The following is a 16,138-nucleotide window of genomic DNA, read 5'->3' as shown; positions in this document are numbered from 1 at the left end:
TCCCAGTTTAGTTACCTAGAGTTATATACTAAGTTATATTTTTCAACAAATATTTTCATGATCCAGATCAATTGTTTTTTCAAGATTCTTTAGGATTACTTACTATATCTTTTGTTATGGTGTAAAAACAAATCTGTTTTATAAAGAGTTACATGAATTCTTTTGAAGTCTTTAGAATTGCATTTTTACAAAATCTAGATAAACTCAATTTTCTAAAACTATTTTTAAAGCTTGATTTTTCTGAAACCTACAAGTGAAGTCTAAATTGGGACAGTATCATTTGTCTTCCCATTCTGCAGGATTGGCTCCACTTCCAGGAATGTAGGAATATATTGTCTCATGAGATTTAGTCAAATGAACCTTGGTTTTAATGTGAGACCTACCATGTACTAGTTATGTGGTCTTTGGAACATTACTTTTTTCTTCACCAAGCTTCAATTAAAAAAATATTTTTTAGAAGATGAAAGATAAGTCAAAATAATATCACTTACTTCTAGATGTCACAGTTATCGATTGTCTTTATTCTTTTATACATACTTTTCTGTTAATTCCAGAGTTTCTGACATAGCACTTATAATCTGAAAAATGTTTTAAAATAAAAAATTAATCAATTATGACAAAAGTAGAATGCTGAGCACAGTCTAATATACAATACACTTAACACATTTTGAACATAAATCATAAAGGGAATGTGGCAAAGAATATGCTCAAGAAGAAGGCAGAATCTAGGCCAAGATAAACCTTTGTAGATCATAGCAAAGAGCTGACACTCCTTACACAGGCAAGGAGAAAATTTGAAGCATTTTAATTAGTGAAATGATACTGTCAAATTTTTAATTTGAAAAGATCACTCTGCTACTATGTGGGGAATAGATTTGAGGAAAACAGAACTTGAGGCCAGGTAATAGTTAGAAAGCTGTTACATTTTCCAGACAACAAATGATGAGGGAATGAACTACAGCCTGATGGCAGTAGAATTTGTGAACAGAGGATGGATTTTAAAAATTTAGATGATAACATTGTCAGAACTTGCTGATTAATTAGGAAGAGACCAAAGATTACTCTAAGATTTCTAGTCTGGGTGACAAAGCAGATTATAGTGATAGCATTTAAGATGGGAAATCTAAATGGAGGACTTCTTTCTTTTTTTTTTTTAATAGAAAAGTCATTTGTGTTCAATAGACATTAGATGAGTGGTTGATGAGGACTTAATTAAGAATGGATGGGATAAAAAATTTTATGGATGGGATAAAGAATTTAAGAGATCTCAATGAGTTGCATCCACAGAACTTAAAGACTGCAAGACTGATTTGATGTTGGAAATGAGGATGAAACCAAGCTTTGGGTGATTTTGTGGATGACTGCACTGATTATAAAGACAGACAATATAGGAAGTAAAGAAGGTTTAAGTACAGGAAGAAGTAAATGATTATTTCCCTTTGGAAATATATTTAAGGTGCCTATTTGATAGTCAATGAATAGTGCCCCAAAGTCAGTTGTTATAGTATTGAATGAAACTCATCGCAAAGATCTGGTCTGGAGATAAAAATTTTAAAGTCATTAATTGTTAAAGTAATTAAATTGTTAAAGCAAATTGGATTGAGGTGGCTCTAATGTCTTGGTAGCCTTCATAAGCAAACCTAAACCTAAACCAGAGTCAATGCGCTCTTATCTGATAAAATGAAACTTAAGAACACCAATCACAAACAGGCTTTTCTACATAAGACAACTACTTAAGCTACAGCAGATCAAATAATTTTCTTGCTTTGCTTCTGCATGCTTTCCATAAAAATCTCCCCTAGCTCCTGTTGGTAGAGTGCTCCTAACCACTTTTGGTTGGTACTGCACCCTATTGGAATTGATGCATGCTGAAATAAACTTGAAAGTTTAAATGTGCCTTGGTTTACCTTTTAACATCAACAAATAAGTGACGGTTGAGGCCATCACAGTTAAGGTCACTCAGAAGGAGTTATTTAATGACCACTCCAAAGACAGAAACTTGGATGGCTCAGGATAGAAGTAGGAATAAAAAGTTCTCCAAGGTAACTGAGAAGGGATGATCAGGGAGGAAGAAAGAAAATTAGAAGATGGCTTCATAAAGTCAAATGTGGAGTTTCAAGGAACATGGTTAAGGTTGTAAAGAAATCCAGAAAATAATGAACAAATAAGAAAGGTGGCAATTTAATATTACAACTATAGTCCCTGGCAATAGCAGTTTCAGTGGTGTGTTAGTAGATTACAGAGAATTGAGATGTGAACAGGCAAAAAGAATGTGAAAACAATAACTATAGGTTTCTATTTAAGTAAACTTATCAGTAGCATAGAAAAAAATGGTAGCCTGTTCGCTATATCTTCACAATACTGCTTAGCTATGATAAACCTATATTAAAAGTTTTTGAGGAAATTGATCATTTTTATATGACTTTCATCAATTGCTTTTAATATTTACTTTACACTGTATGTCCAATTGTACGAAAATTTTGATGTACATAAACAGTGTAAATGGAGTATTCTGAAAGTATTTTTTAAGGCCTGACTTGTCTATTTTAGCTGGGTACAATGATGAAATTACAACATATTTGAAAAATGTTCACAATAAATTTTGTGCTAAGAAATAAACTGCATTATAATAAGCCTATTTTCTGGGGGTGAGGGACAAGGAACTGATTATATTTAAGCATGGATCTTTTGTTTATTTTTACCTTTCAGATGATAAGTCATTTTATTACCTTGCTTCCTTTCGAGTCACAAATATAAAATACAATGACAATTATGGAATGAGAACCTCAAAAGAATTTACACAAAGGAGTCTTCAGATTGAGAGGATGGTAAATCTAACAGAAATTTTAAAAGTTTATGAATGTGTTTCTCTGCCTCACTTTGAATGTGGTTGTCATAGGAATTTAGTTTCTCCGTGCCTCAATTTCTTCTTCTGTAAAGTGAGGGTAATATAGTATATAGGTCATGCAGTTATGAGGATTAAATAAGTTAATGTACGTAAAATATTTAGAATACTGTCCTGTACCACTAAATGTATGTGGATTAGAGTACGCAACTAATTATCACCTGAGGAAATTGTTGGTTGAAACAGATGTTTCCCTATTTTTAACTCTTTGATTTTCTTTCTTCAATTTTCTAAATCTGTTTTTTTTTTTTAAAAAACACATAAAAATATAGGATTGCTAGATTACCTTATTTTATTTATTTTGCTTTTAAAAGTATGTAAAGGGTCATATACAAGGATGTGTATCTTTGATTCTTGATATCAATCTCAAATTTAGTAATGCTTCTCAAATATTTGTTTTTCCTTGAAAACGTATGTGTTTATCAAGGCATTTCTATTAAATATATATATTAGGCAAGCTAAATCTTTACCTGTCATAGCAGAAAGTCAAATAGAATAGTCTTTCATTTTTGGTCTCATGAAGAACATGTCTGTGGACACCATAGATTTGTTTAGCAAAACCAGTGTTTTAGCCTAGAGTGTACTCCTTTAAACTTATGAGAGTTATTAGGGTAAAAAGAAGTAACATATCTATAGAAAGGGGACTGAATCAGTATGACTCTTTACGATTAGCTATAGATAATCTCTTAATTAAAAGATGAGGACTTAGCACTCCAATTCTTCAAGCACTGTACTCACCTTTCCCTGAATTATTAAAATGTAGGAAAGCATTTGCCTCTTATTCTGTTACTTATCTTTATATAGGTTGATTCTAAATGTCAAAAGCCAATAAATAGTATTTTCATTTCCATAACTATTTAATGTTTGTCACTTAACATAACAATGGTTTTTATGATTATATTGCTACAATTCTTTCTTTCCCCTCACGTTATTGGTGGTGGGTTTTTTCAGAATTATGTTCAGATTATTTTATTTTTATTGAAATATAATTGATATATAACATATTAGTTTCAGGTGTACAACATAATGTTTTGATATTTGTATTCATCATGAAATGATCACTGCAATAAGTCTAGTTAACACCCATTATCACACACAGTTATAATTTTTTTCTTATCATGATGACAACTTTTAAGATTTACTGTCCACGCAACTTTCAAATATATAGCTGGTTCTCAAATAATGTCATTTCATTATAAGATTTATGAAATTGACTTAAGAACTTATCTCTTGTTTATATCAATTAGCCTATGGTAAAACTGGTTTTATTTCACATCATTTCACTTAAAGCTGCAGAACCTATCAACAATGTTAAGTGAAAACTTACTGTATAATACAGTATTATTAATTATAATATAGTTAATGTCACCATGCTGTACATTATATCCCCATGTCTTATTTATTTTATAAATGGAAGTTTGTACCTTTGACACTTTCACCCATTTTGCCCATCCTCCATCCGCCCTCTCTCCCTCCACCTCCCGTGCCCTCACCCTCTGATTTCCATTTTCTGCTTGGGGACATCAGGTAACTAGTACATTCCAAGTAGGATTCCAAACCTCAGAGCCAATGCTTTAAAAGTTTGTTTGTTTATATAAAAATAAATATAAATACAAGTTCTGATATCCATACCATCTGCGAAACATTGGTTTCACTTTGGAAATCAATGCTCAAAATAATTCAAAAAGCTAATACTATAAATGAAATTACAATTATTATTGTTGGATAGGAAGACAACTTCCATCTATTATGCAGAATTTTCAATATCGAAAAACTACTGATATTGGCTCTACGTCCTTTTAACCTTATATTTTAATATTAGCTTCCCACCAGACTACGCTTTATTGTACGCCATATGTTCTAAAATTACAACTAAGTTTAAATCTTCAAAAAAATTTTTTTTTCTATTTCAAAAAAGTAACACAATATAAAAACACCTTTGGAGACACATAATATTATCTCTAAAAACACTTTTCCATTTAAGTTTGTTAAATCCTTTCCTGGTTACAACCTAAAACCTCCTGTAAAAATTAAATATGTGGGATCACTGATCTTCCAAAGAATGGACTCATTGAAATCGATGCATAGCAGAGCATTCTCTAGTTCCAACTAATTTACTTGTCTAGGTCAGATCCCAAAAAGGAGAGCCTATGATGAAGGTTCTTGATTTAGTGATTTATTAACCAAAAGCTTTCAGAAAAGTCTTGTAAAAAGTTAGGGCAACAGAAAGAACAGAGTAAGAAGCTAGACAAAGATGTGCTTTCAGGAATGCAGTCTCAGGCTAATTTCTCTGGGAGATCTGGAACCTAAATTGCCTCACAAAGGTGGTTCTGCCCGGAGGTAAGAGGGCTGGGCTGTTTGTGTTACACCACAAGATAGAGCATAAGCTCTTGACATCACTGAGAAAGGTTCTCAGGTCAGACAAGGCCAGGCTGCTGGAGAAGTGTAGGTTTGAGCTGTGATCAATCAAGACTTATAAAAGCTAGGGAATGGATACACCTGTCTGGTAAATGCAGTTTGGGTAGGAACAAATATGTGTTACAATTCCTCTTTCATCACAATGCATCATCATTTAAGTGCATTCAGCTCCTTAAGAAATTTCCCAAGAAAGAAGAAAAACTTCATTTGCTTGTATATGATTATAGACAGTAAAATTCCCATTTTGCTAGGCCTTCAGATGATCCTGACTTTGCTTCCCTTTCTTCTGTTGCTCTATAAAATGACCTTGTCCTTTTCCATGATAAATAGAACACTTTTGGTAGAAAATAGCAGAAACCCAATTAATGAGTCAAAGAAAAAAAAAGAAAGAATGAAAGACAGAGGAAGGGAGGGAGGGAGGAAGGAAGACAAGACTGTTAGGAAAATCTAGAGATTCACCTGGCTTCAGGTATGGCTGGATTCAGAGGCTCAAATAATGTCCTCAGGCTTTTAATTTTCTTAAAAAATATTTATTCTCCATGTGGCAGGTAAGAAAGCTAATAGCTCCTCTATACTCACATTTTTCCCCGGTGATTCATTGAAGGAGGAAGAGACAGTTTTCCATAACAGTCCTTTGAGGAAAGTTTGAAGAACTAATCTACTTGGCCAAATTTGGAATGTCTGCCCATGCCTACAATAATCACTTTGACCAAAAGAATAAAACTGCCACCCTGTGGGAGATGGGAGGAGGGGGTGACTTTAGTTCCATTTGAACCATAAAAAATGAGTTCTCATTAGGAACGAGGGGTTCTCTTAGCAGAAATAAAGAAGTACTGATAGATATACAATAGCTCTAATTCCAAAATTTTAATTTCTAACCCAGATTTCTCTGAACCCCAGACTTATACATTTCATTGTCTGCTTGATATTTCCACTTGGAACTCTCACAGGCATCTGAAAGTTACCATATCTAAATCCAATTCTTAAAAGTTTCTTTCCCATCCTATTTTTTGCACTCAACAAATGACATTACTGTACATCTAGTTGCTAGAATACCTACATTTCCCTTATCCTCATGTCTAATCCATTCACAAATCATGTTTCTACTTCTAATTCACTATCTCCATCCTAAACCTAACTTAATATATGTCCTCATATAGGCAGCTCACAGTTATCTCTGTTTCCACTTCAGGCTCCCTCTTAATATCTTGTCTACATAGCAACCAGAAAAATCTTTTAAAAACACATTATGCTACTGTTTTGCTTAAAATTTCATAAGTGGGTTCCGAATGTACTTAGAATAAAATCCAAGCTCCTCACAAAGGCCTTCAAGGTTCTGATTGCTTTGGCCCTGACTATTCCTCCAACTTCTACACTCTCTTTTTTGCTTACTGCTTTCTACCCATATTGGTCTTTTGGATTCTCTGCACATTCTGTTTCTTTTACCTGGAAGATTGCCCCATGGCCCTATTCATTTTGTAGTTTACTCATTCTGATCCTTCAGCGATCATTTAAATGAACCTCCCTGGAGAACCCTTCTTTAGTACAGACCCCCAGCCATTACTCTATAGTATGACTTTTCCAGACTAGTGGCTTTTTAATTTATTTCTCTCTCTAGTCTGTGAAACCAGGGACTACAACTTCTACACTTTATCCACTGTTGTCACAGTGCTGGAAATATAGGAGACTCCTAATTATGTTGAATGAATAAATAAATAAATGAGGAAAAGAGAAGGAGATAGGGTATAGTAAAAGTGTCATAAATCAATGCAAAAGCCAGGAGTTTTTTCTTCATACTGCTGTTCCTTCACACTGTTGTTTAAAATTACCCATAGCTGGAGAATCAATCGATTAATGAAAATGGTATTGTATAACTACTTTTTGCAATGCTGTGAAGAATACCAAAATCTGTACAGTTCCTTCCTTATTGGAGTCTATAATAATGGGTTATGTATGGAAGTTTGTGCATGGAAAATAATACAAACTGAAAAGTTATATAAGATGAGAGCTAAAAAGATGATATAACAATATGAGAGCTGCACAGTGCATAATATAATTGTCAAGTATACAACTAGAATGGCCAGTATTTTAGGAGTTCAGAAAAAGGAAAAAAAAAAAAAAACCTGTTGAGCTAGCAGGAAGCATTTTTGGAGAAGAAAGGAAAATGGAATCTGGCTTGTTGGTGTATTTGCCCTATGCTGGTATATACTTCCTTAAAGTAGCAGGAAATCTGCAGAATTTGCCCGATGTATTTTCATGGGTGGACCAGGAAAGGGATTCCCTAGCTGGTATCCAAATGCTGAAGATACAGAGGTGAATCAGACACACTCCCAGCCTTCACTCAGCTCAATCTAGAGTAGGAAAGACACAACTGCAAACCAGCATGATAATTGTTGTAATAGAATCATGTGCAAGATGCTGGAGTGGCCGAAATGAAGGGACATTCAACTTTGTTTGAGGAGGGCAAGCCAAAGAGTTGTTGTCATTGGAGTTTCTCATCTTCCATGAAGACTTAACCTGCATGTAGTTCCCTGCCAGAGGGGAAGGTGCAAGCTCAAGCTTACCAGAGACTTACCAGTTACTACTGGGTGTACTATTAGTCAGAACCTCATGTATATATATATATTTTTTTCACATGTATTTTTCAAACATGTTCTTTTGTTTTTTTAATGCTGGAGTTCAAACCAAGGACTGCAATTGGTATGTGATTTCCTAGGTCAACTTTTCCACTTTACCATGAGCTTAGACACTTGCTTTAAATGGAATAATAGCTAATAAAATGACCTGTTTCTAGGTTTGGACCATAAACAGACAAAGATACAATTAATTTTTGTAATTTGGACTAAATGTAATACTAGTGAGTTCTCAGTAGAAAAATATAAACATAAGTTAATATAAAAATATAAACATCTCCAGAAATTACTTGCAATAATGATTAGGTGTCTGACAGAAGCAGTCCCCTTAGCTCTGTCAGACTTAAAAGCAGGAAAAAAAAAAGCAACCTCAAAAGAGGTTGTCTTTTATGAGGTTTAGAGCTAGGAAATAAAAGATGTATTGAGGCCTTCTTTAAGGGTTTCCTGCCTCAGGACCTCTCTACCTCTACTGACTTAACACCTCTTGTCAAGTATATAAGTAACTTAGGGTTGTCAGTGTCACTTAATGTACTTGAGAACATAAGGTCTAGAGCCACATTTCCTCGGTTCATACGAGGTCTGACAATTAAGTTCGCGAACTCATCCCAGAAAAAGTGCTACCTACCTCATTGCTGAATATCACTACAGTCACCTTCAAAGTACTCCCCTTGGGAAGCTATGCATCAATACCAGCGCCAAGTCCACCCTTCAAAGCAATGTTGGAACTCTTTTTCTGGAATGGCCATCAGAGCTGTTGTCGTAATACTCTTGATGTCCAGAATGTCATCGAAATATCTTCCTTTCAATATTTCCTTTATATTCGGGTAAAGAAAGAAGTCATTGGGGGCCAGATCAGGTGAGTGGGGAGGGTGTCCCAATACAGTTATTTGTTTGTTTACTGCCTAAAAACTCCCTCACAGACAGTGCTGTTTGAGCTGGTGCATTGTCGTGATGCAAGAGCCATGAATTGTTGGCGAAAATTCAGGTCGTCTAACTTTTTCACGCAGCTTTTTCAGCACTTCCAAATAGTAAACTTGGTTAACTGTTTGTCCAATTGGTCCAAATTCATAATGAATAATCCCTCTGATATTAAAAAATGTTAGCAATATCACTGCAACAAAGTTTGCTAACTTAGTTGTCAGAACTCATATGCCAGAACCACCACTTTCTTTTGTTGTTATTCTTTGTGCTTTATTTGTAACTTTATAACAACTTTACGGGGTAACTGCTGTATAATTCCCCTTTGGTAAGTGAGAGGAGACATAGTCTAAGAGAAGCTAAATTCTGTTTCTAAAATCATCTTCTGGTGCCAGACAGCTTTAGTAGTTGACAATGTGCTTAACCACTATGCTGTCACAACCTCAGACTTAGTTATGTTTTTCTAATACTCCACATACCTGTCCATTTTGTATGTGGTTCATTTAAAAATATATTTAGTTTCCAATTACAGATAACATTCAATATTAGTTTCAGGTGTACAACCTAGTACAGAAGAACAACTTTCTATACCTTAGACAAGTTGACTTAAGTGTCCTGAGCTCATTTTCTTCTTGCAGAAAATGGGGCTGTTGAGAGTAAATAAAATATTTTCCTCACAAGATGGGTGAGGTCTGAACAAAGGAATTAGCCCAATGCCTACCGTGTAGTATGGGATTAATGCATGTACGCTGGTGTTCATACTTACACCAGTACTGGACTGTACCAGAATCTACCCAATTTTTAAATAGCAGTTGACTCCTTAGGGAACCATGGCCTTGTTAATGTCACATTTTAGTTTGAATAGATTCTTGGTATTTTCTTAAACTCTGATACGACAGTATCTTAATCTTTTCCCAAAGTGCCATTATGCATAGTTCAAAATTTTAGAGGATTTTTATATAAAGTTCTGGAGAACTTAAAAATCAGATTTTCTCCCTGTTCCTTCAGAGATAGAACTAAAATGAGCTCAGAGAAGCTTAGTGAAATTGTAAGTGATATAACTCAGAACTGATTTAAATCCCTGGCATGACCATCCATGTGGAGGTCACCACCAGGATCTCCTGGCTTCCACCTTACTTGAGATTCCTATGGATTTCTGCTTAAATTTAGCAACATGATTTGCAGATAAAACAAAACAACATGTATTATGTTCTTCCCTTTACCATAGTGTTGATTCTTCATTCCTTTATTCATACATTCATTCATGGATTTTTTTCATCAAACATACATTGAGTGTTTACTGTGGGCCAAGCATGTGCCAACCACTGAAGATACAAAGATGAATCAGACACACTCCCAGCTGTCACTCAACTCACAGTCTAGAGTGGGAAAGACATAATTGCAAACCAGCATGATAATTGCTATAATAAAATCATGTGCAAGATCCTGGAGTGGCCCAAATAAAGGAGTGTTCAACTTTGTGTATGGAGGGCAACTCAAAGTTTACTTCGTTGTCACTAGAGTTTCTGAAAAATAACAGATTGTCACTGAAAAAATTTGCCTGAGAAAAGAAGTGTATGGGAGGAGGAGAGAAATGAATGTGCAAAATCAAAGAGGTGTAAACTAGTCTAGTGTGTTTAGGAAAGAACAGGTCATTCAATAGATAAGAGAATAGGCTTTGGAGATAGGGGCAAAGCAAGGGCCAATGAAAGGCTAAGAATGTGGAGCTCACACAGAGGGAGGCACTGGGTGTGAAGTAGGAGTATGACATACTCAGATTGGCACTTCAGAAGAGGGTAAATGGGGTCAAATATATGGTGATGGAAGGAGAACTGACTCTGGGTGGTGAACACATAATGTGAGATATAGATGATGTATTACAGAATTATACACCTGAAATCTATGTAACTTTACTAACAATTGTCACCCCAATAAACTTTAATTAAAAAAAAATCCTAGTTGGTAGCATTGTGGAGGAACAAATGAGGGGAGGAAAGATAGCTTAGAACCGTATAAACGTGTCAGTGAGGGGACTGCTATGAAGGCCTAGGCACAAGTTTCAAGGGAGCTGATTTTAGACCATTGCAGTGGGGTTGAAGGAAAGGAGGTAGAATCAATATTTAGGCAGTATAAGCCAATGAGTATTGTTACTAGTTTAGAGGTATCAAGGAGAAGGAGGAATCTTGTGGGGAAGGAGGCAATATTCCCTCCTCCCAAAGGATATAGTAATTGGAAGGCAAAATTTACCATGTAAGTGGGCCTTATGTAAACTTATGTGGGCCTGTAATTTCCAACTCTTAGTCCAGTGGTTTTTTCTCTCTCTAAGGCAGTGTCTCAACAGTCTTTTGGGAAGCAAGACCCTTTAGGAAATCAGTTTACTGAACAACCAAAATCAATGGTTCAGACTGGAAAACTTGAGTAATAAAATGCTGATGGTATGGAACGTGGTAAAACTTATTCCTAAACCTAGCACCACTTGTAAAAGCCTGATTGCCATAGAGAGATGACTAACAAGTGAGGGAGTCAGAGTCACACAATAGATGTTGTTACATATTATGTCAAATGAGGTAGTAATGGGATAATCATTTAAGAAATCAAGAAATATCAATAATGGATTAGATGCCACACCTGAGAATAAGGTAAACTTAGGGTGGGTTTTCTTAAAAGTGAGTGTGTTGCCTTAAAAAATAATACAAATACTTTATTATTTGATGATAATCAAAATAAACATTATCAATAGTTGATAATATGCCAGGCAATGTGTGAAATGTGTGATATACATTATTTCATTTAATGCTCAAAACAACTCTATGAGGCTGGTATTGTCATTACCGTATTTTACAGAGGCTTAGCAACATCGAACAATTTTGTTAAGGTTGTATAGTTCTGTAAGGATTACTGGTAGAACTTGGTTTAGTCTTACCACTCCAAATAACCAGCTCACATATCTGAGAATAAACTGAAATCCTTATTATTGACCCAAGTCTCTAGATAAGATAAGGAGTAACATTTTTCTTAAGACTAATACTTACTTGTTAAAATTTTTCTAATCAGATGTCTAGGATATTTCAACGTTCTTCAGGACCACTTCGGTTTATCAAATCTCATGTTATCAAAATAAGGTAGGTAAACTTGGTTTGCAACTTCAAACCAGTACAATTAAGAAGCATTGGCTCAACAAGATTGCTCGGCTCCTCTGAGCAAACCTTTGCAGGAACACAAAGATTTCATAAATCCTGAGCAGCCCAGCTTATACTATCTAGCTGTTTCTCATTCACAATAGAAAGATATAAAGTGCTCTAAGCCAAGAGACAATGTCAATTATTAGATTTTTTTTTAAAGGTACTCTCCAAGAGAAAAAAAATTACAGGAAGAGAAGAAATGGTGCTGCTAACACACCCTGCTCCTTAAGCTAGGGGCTCAGTAGAACTTAGTTTAGTTCTTTTTGATTGTCCTCATTTCAAACCTACCCAACAATAAGCCTATGGCTTTCTCTGCAATAAGGTTTTTTTCTTCAATCCCATTGCATTTCTATTATTACTTTTAATGCTTTTCATTTTTATGCTCCGATGAAAGGCAATGTCCATAAATTGAATATACAGTTGTTGTCAGATAATAAAATAAGTTACTAGAATCTATCCTGAATGTGCTTTTTATATCATGTCCAAAGGCTTGACATTTATTTGAATAATACGTCTTTTCTACATACTTTGATCAAAAGTTTTAAGACTTAATTTGTAGATATATATATATATATATATATATATATACATATACATATACACATACGCACATCTATATCTATGAGTATATCTATATATAACACTTAATTTGTCTGCTTTACTTCTTGGTGGTAAAGTCAATAACGTATGGTTAAGGAGCCCATGTCTTTTCTTTCCCTCTCCCTCTCCCTACTTTTGCTCCTTCCTTATTTTCATTCCTCCTTCCCTCTCTTCCTTCCTTTCTTCTTTCTTTACATGTTTCAAATTAAATTCATTCTTGAAAGGTGACTAGAGGCTTCCTAGACTTAAACATTACAATATAAATTAATATAGTCGAAATTCTTATCAAAAGATTTCCTTTTATAACTGCTTTCTCTAATGACCTCCTTATCAAACACATATTAACTGATCATTAAACCCCCAAATATTAATGGTTTAACACATTTCATTTGGTGGTTCAGTTCAGCCAGTCAGAAGTGGCAGCAGGGAATGTGCTGGTAGGGATTGGGGAATTGCGCACTGGGTCTTTTGCATCTGGTTGGCAAATAAAGGAAGAGTGAAGGCATGGAAGTGGGTATGGGAGGTTTTCAGGGATCAGGCCTGGAAGTGGGATACATCATTTCTGCCCACATTCCACTGTCCAGAATTTTCTAGAGAGTTTCAATAAACTGAAAGGGAGCTTTTCCAGGGACAGTGTCTACAGGCAAATTCAGAATGGTCCAGCATTTGACATACTATTGGAGACTGTCCCATAATACAGCTTCTAACAAAACGAGGCTGTTCCAAACCCCTGGTAATAGAATTGTTTACCTTTATACCAAGAAGGTTGGAAAAGTACCAAAATCTGCACGTGGCATGTGCCCAAGCTAGCTTCGTGGAGTTTGTACTGTGAGATCTAAAGTTTTAACGAGGTTGTCTGAAATGAAAAAAAATGTCAGCAGGGCCTACAGTGGATCCAGGTGTGCCAAATGTGTTCGTGACAGGATCAGGGTTGTTTCCTTATTGAGGATCAGAAAATTGTTGTGAAAGTATTGAAAGCACAAGCACAAAGACAGAAAGCTAAAAAAAAAATAATAAAAAAAAATGAAGCTTTATTGAGTAAAAAAAAAAAAAACTAAGAACAATTAAAAGGCTAAAAAAATAAAATAAACTGCAAGGAGGCTAGGGAAAAAATCTACATCTATGTTCTGGAGACAAAGGCAACTGGGTTTGGTGAACGCAAAGCAGTGTCTCTACTGAAGAATAATGACGTTGGTTGTAACATTGACTCAGAATGCCTTAAAAAGCAAATCATATAAGTGTATGTAAAACAGGATTTAATGAACATATCTCCTTCTCCCATAACCCCCTCTAGACTATGAGCTAAGTAAGGGCAAAGAACATTTTTTTTCAGCTATGTATCTCAGCCAGTATTTGTAAAGATAGTTTAGAAATCTGATCTACACATATGCTACACATTATGCTTCTTTAAAATTAGTGTGAATCTTAATACCTAAAAATAGTTAATGATTAGAGAACTGGCTTTATTATTATTATATGTATTTATCGGCTTTTTTGCTCTTCAGCCCAGATGCAAATGGTGTGACCATTCTTACGGTGCTCATGTTTCGATACCCATCTACTGGTAATGCTGAGCGAATCAAGACAAAGATTGAGAATATTTTATATCAAAGTCTGAAGACAAAACAACTGCCTTTGACTATAAACAAATCATCATTTACACTCACATGTAAGTCTTTTTACCATCTTTCTGATTCCCTTCCCTTGCAATCCACTCATAAGAATTTAGGTCAATGTACACGTATTCTCTCATTTTAAGAATTCACCATTGATATACATATACCAGTATGAAATAAAACTAAAATAAAAGTTCATTATGATGCTAAGTTTAGATTTATGACTGTTTGTTTTATATTTGATTTAGGCCTCTGCTTTGGTTTGTAATTTTTCCCCCCATGTATCATGTTAGATCTTTTCAAAAGCATAAAAGAATTAAGTATTATTTTTTACCATTTTAAGGAAGTTGAGCCCCAAGGAAGATGTAAGATATGGGACTAGCAAACTTTGGGGCCAGATCTGGCACAGGTATTCTAACTCTCAGAGATCTGGGGGTTAGCTTCTATTGTATCAAAGCTACAGATATCATTATGAAGGTTTACCCCTGTAGGAAGACCACTGATGTGAACTGTGAAGAGGTTCTCTAGCTTATTTCTAATTTTAAACAATTTTTTTATTCATCTCTTCATTTATTCCTCACAAAATTAGAGAAGTTGTCATTTTGTTTTCCCTTAAAATTGGAAGAAAATGAAGTTCGAAAAAGTCATGAAACTTAAATTACTTCAAAGTTAGTTGGAATCCTAGCAGAGCGGCATTTCTATTTCTTTTATATATCCATACATAATTAGAGAAAATAAAATTCCGTGTTTCAAATAAGATCTTAAGTGCCAAGTTCAGGTACTTTTTCTTTCTATTCTCTTACCTCTCCTTTCTTACCTCTTACACATGTCACATACCATATGTGTCGCAGCTTTGTTCATTGCTTCTGATTAAGTATTCTAAGTTCAGTTACTCCTGGTTTAATACCAAAAAATAAGCCTTGCCCTTTGGACCTGAAAGTATTTCTCCTACCAGCAACCATGAATTTAAGAAACAGGTTGTCTAAAGTTAATTTCTATGTTAGAAATTGGGAAACTCCTTGAAATACATTTTGAGATGGAGTCCCCACACACATTAACGAGAACTTTTTCAAGAAGTATTAGAAATAATGAAGAGTATGGTATCCACCTTTATTATCAATCAATTATATCCTAAAATAAAACATGGTATTTTCCAGGACTCTATAAATGGCAATCTCCAATTAAATCTCAATTTCTGATAACATAATTGCCCCTAATGATCAGATATGCTAAAGTAAAATATCTATCATAAAAAAATGTTAAAGTGTATAGTTTCTCATTTTACAATTTAAAAAAAAATCAGCCTTGTTGGTCATGTACTCTGAATATTTATCATACAGGTTGTGTTAATATCAAAATATCTATTTTCTATGACCATACTCAATAACCAAAATTCTACTGCATATATTTTTTCTGACACAAACATATCTCTTGCTAAATAAAGAGAAGTGAAATGTCCAGAAAACCTCTAATAGGATGTGGGACTCACATTCCTCTTTTGGGAAAGTCAGTGTGCCTAAGCAACTTATCATATACTTCTCTATTTTCTTGCTAACAAATAACCCAAAACAAAACAAATACCAAACCATCAAAAGTCCAATGAAACTGAGAGTAAATGAACACTAAGATAAATTTGAAGGGGAAACAAATGTCACAGAAAGAAGCCTAAAGTGGAGGGGGAGATTGTGGAATTGGTGGGGTCCCAGGACTGACTGTATATGAGAGCTTCATGCCTCTAGTGCCTGCTGCCTCATGTGCAACTTTCCACCATATTCACCACGAGGGACCTGCACTGACTGAATTCCTACCCTTTGTAGACTAGGGCCTGGAAATCAGGCTATGAGGGGTCTGTGATGCCTTTAGCTC

The 16,138-nt window shown here is 34.8% G+C and overlaps 1 protein-coding gene and 1 pseudogene across 2 annotated transcripts in view; both read left to right on the top strand.

Moving 5' to 3' along the window:
• The window catches only part of LOC308499242 (transmembrane protease serine 11F-like), a gene marked incomplete at both ends in the record, with an annotated part of 98,295 nt that overhangs the window by 64,917 nt on the left and 17,240 nt on the right, over positions 1-16,138 (top strand). The window contains 3 exons of the mRNA XM_081052304.1: positions 2,710-2,828; positions 11,929-11,996; positions 14,162-14,325. Of these exons, the coding sequence (XP_080908430.1) occupies positions 2,710-2,828; positions 11,929-11,996; positions 14,162-14,325 (351 nt within the window). The remainder of the gene's footprint in view (positions 1-2,709; positions 2,829-11,928; positions 11,997-14,161; positions 14,326-16,138) is intronic.
• On the top strand, positions 13,311-13,714 carry LOC308495889 (large ribosomal subunit protein eL34-like; annotated as a pseudogene). The gene has a single exon. The product of its transcript is annotated as a large ribosomal subunit protein eL34-like (transcript).

This window comes from Rhinolophus hipposideros (assembly GCF_964194185.1).
Source record: "Rhinolophus hipposideros genome assembly, chromosome: 1".
In the NCBI taxonomy this organism is placed as follows: Eukaryota; Metazoa; Chordata; class Mammalia; order Chiroptera; family Rhinolophidae; genus Rhinolophus; species Rhinolophus hipposideros.
This window is presented reverse-complemented; position numbering and strand designations above follow the sequence as displayed.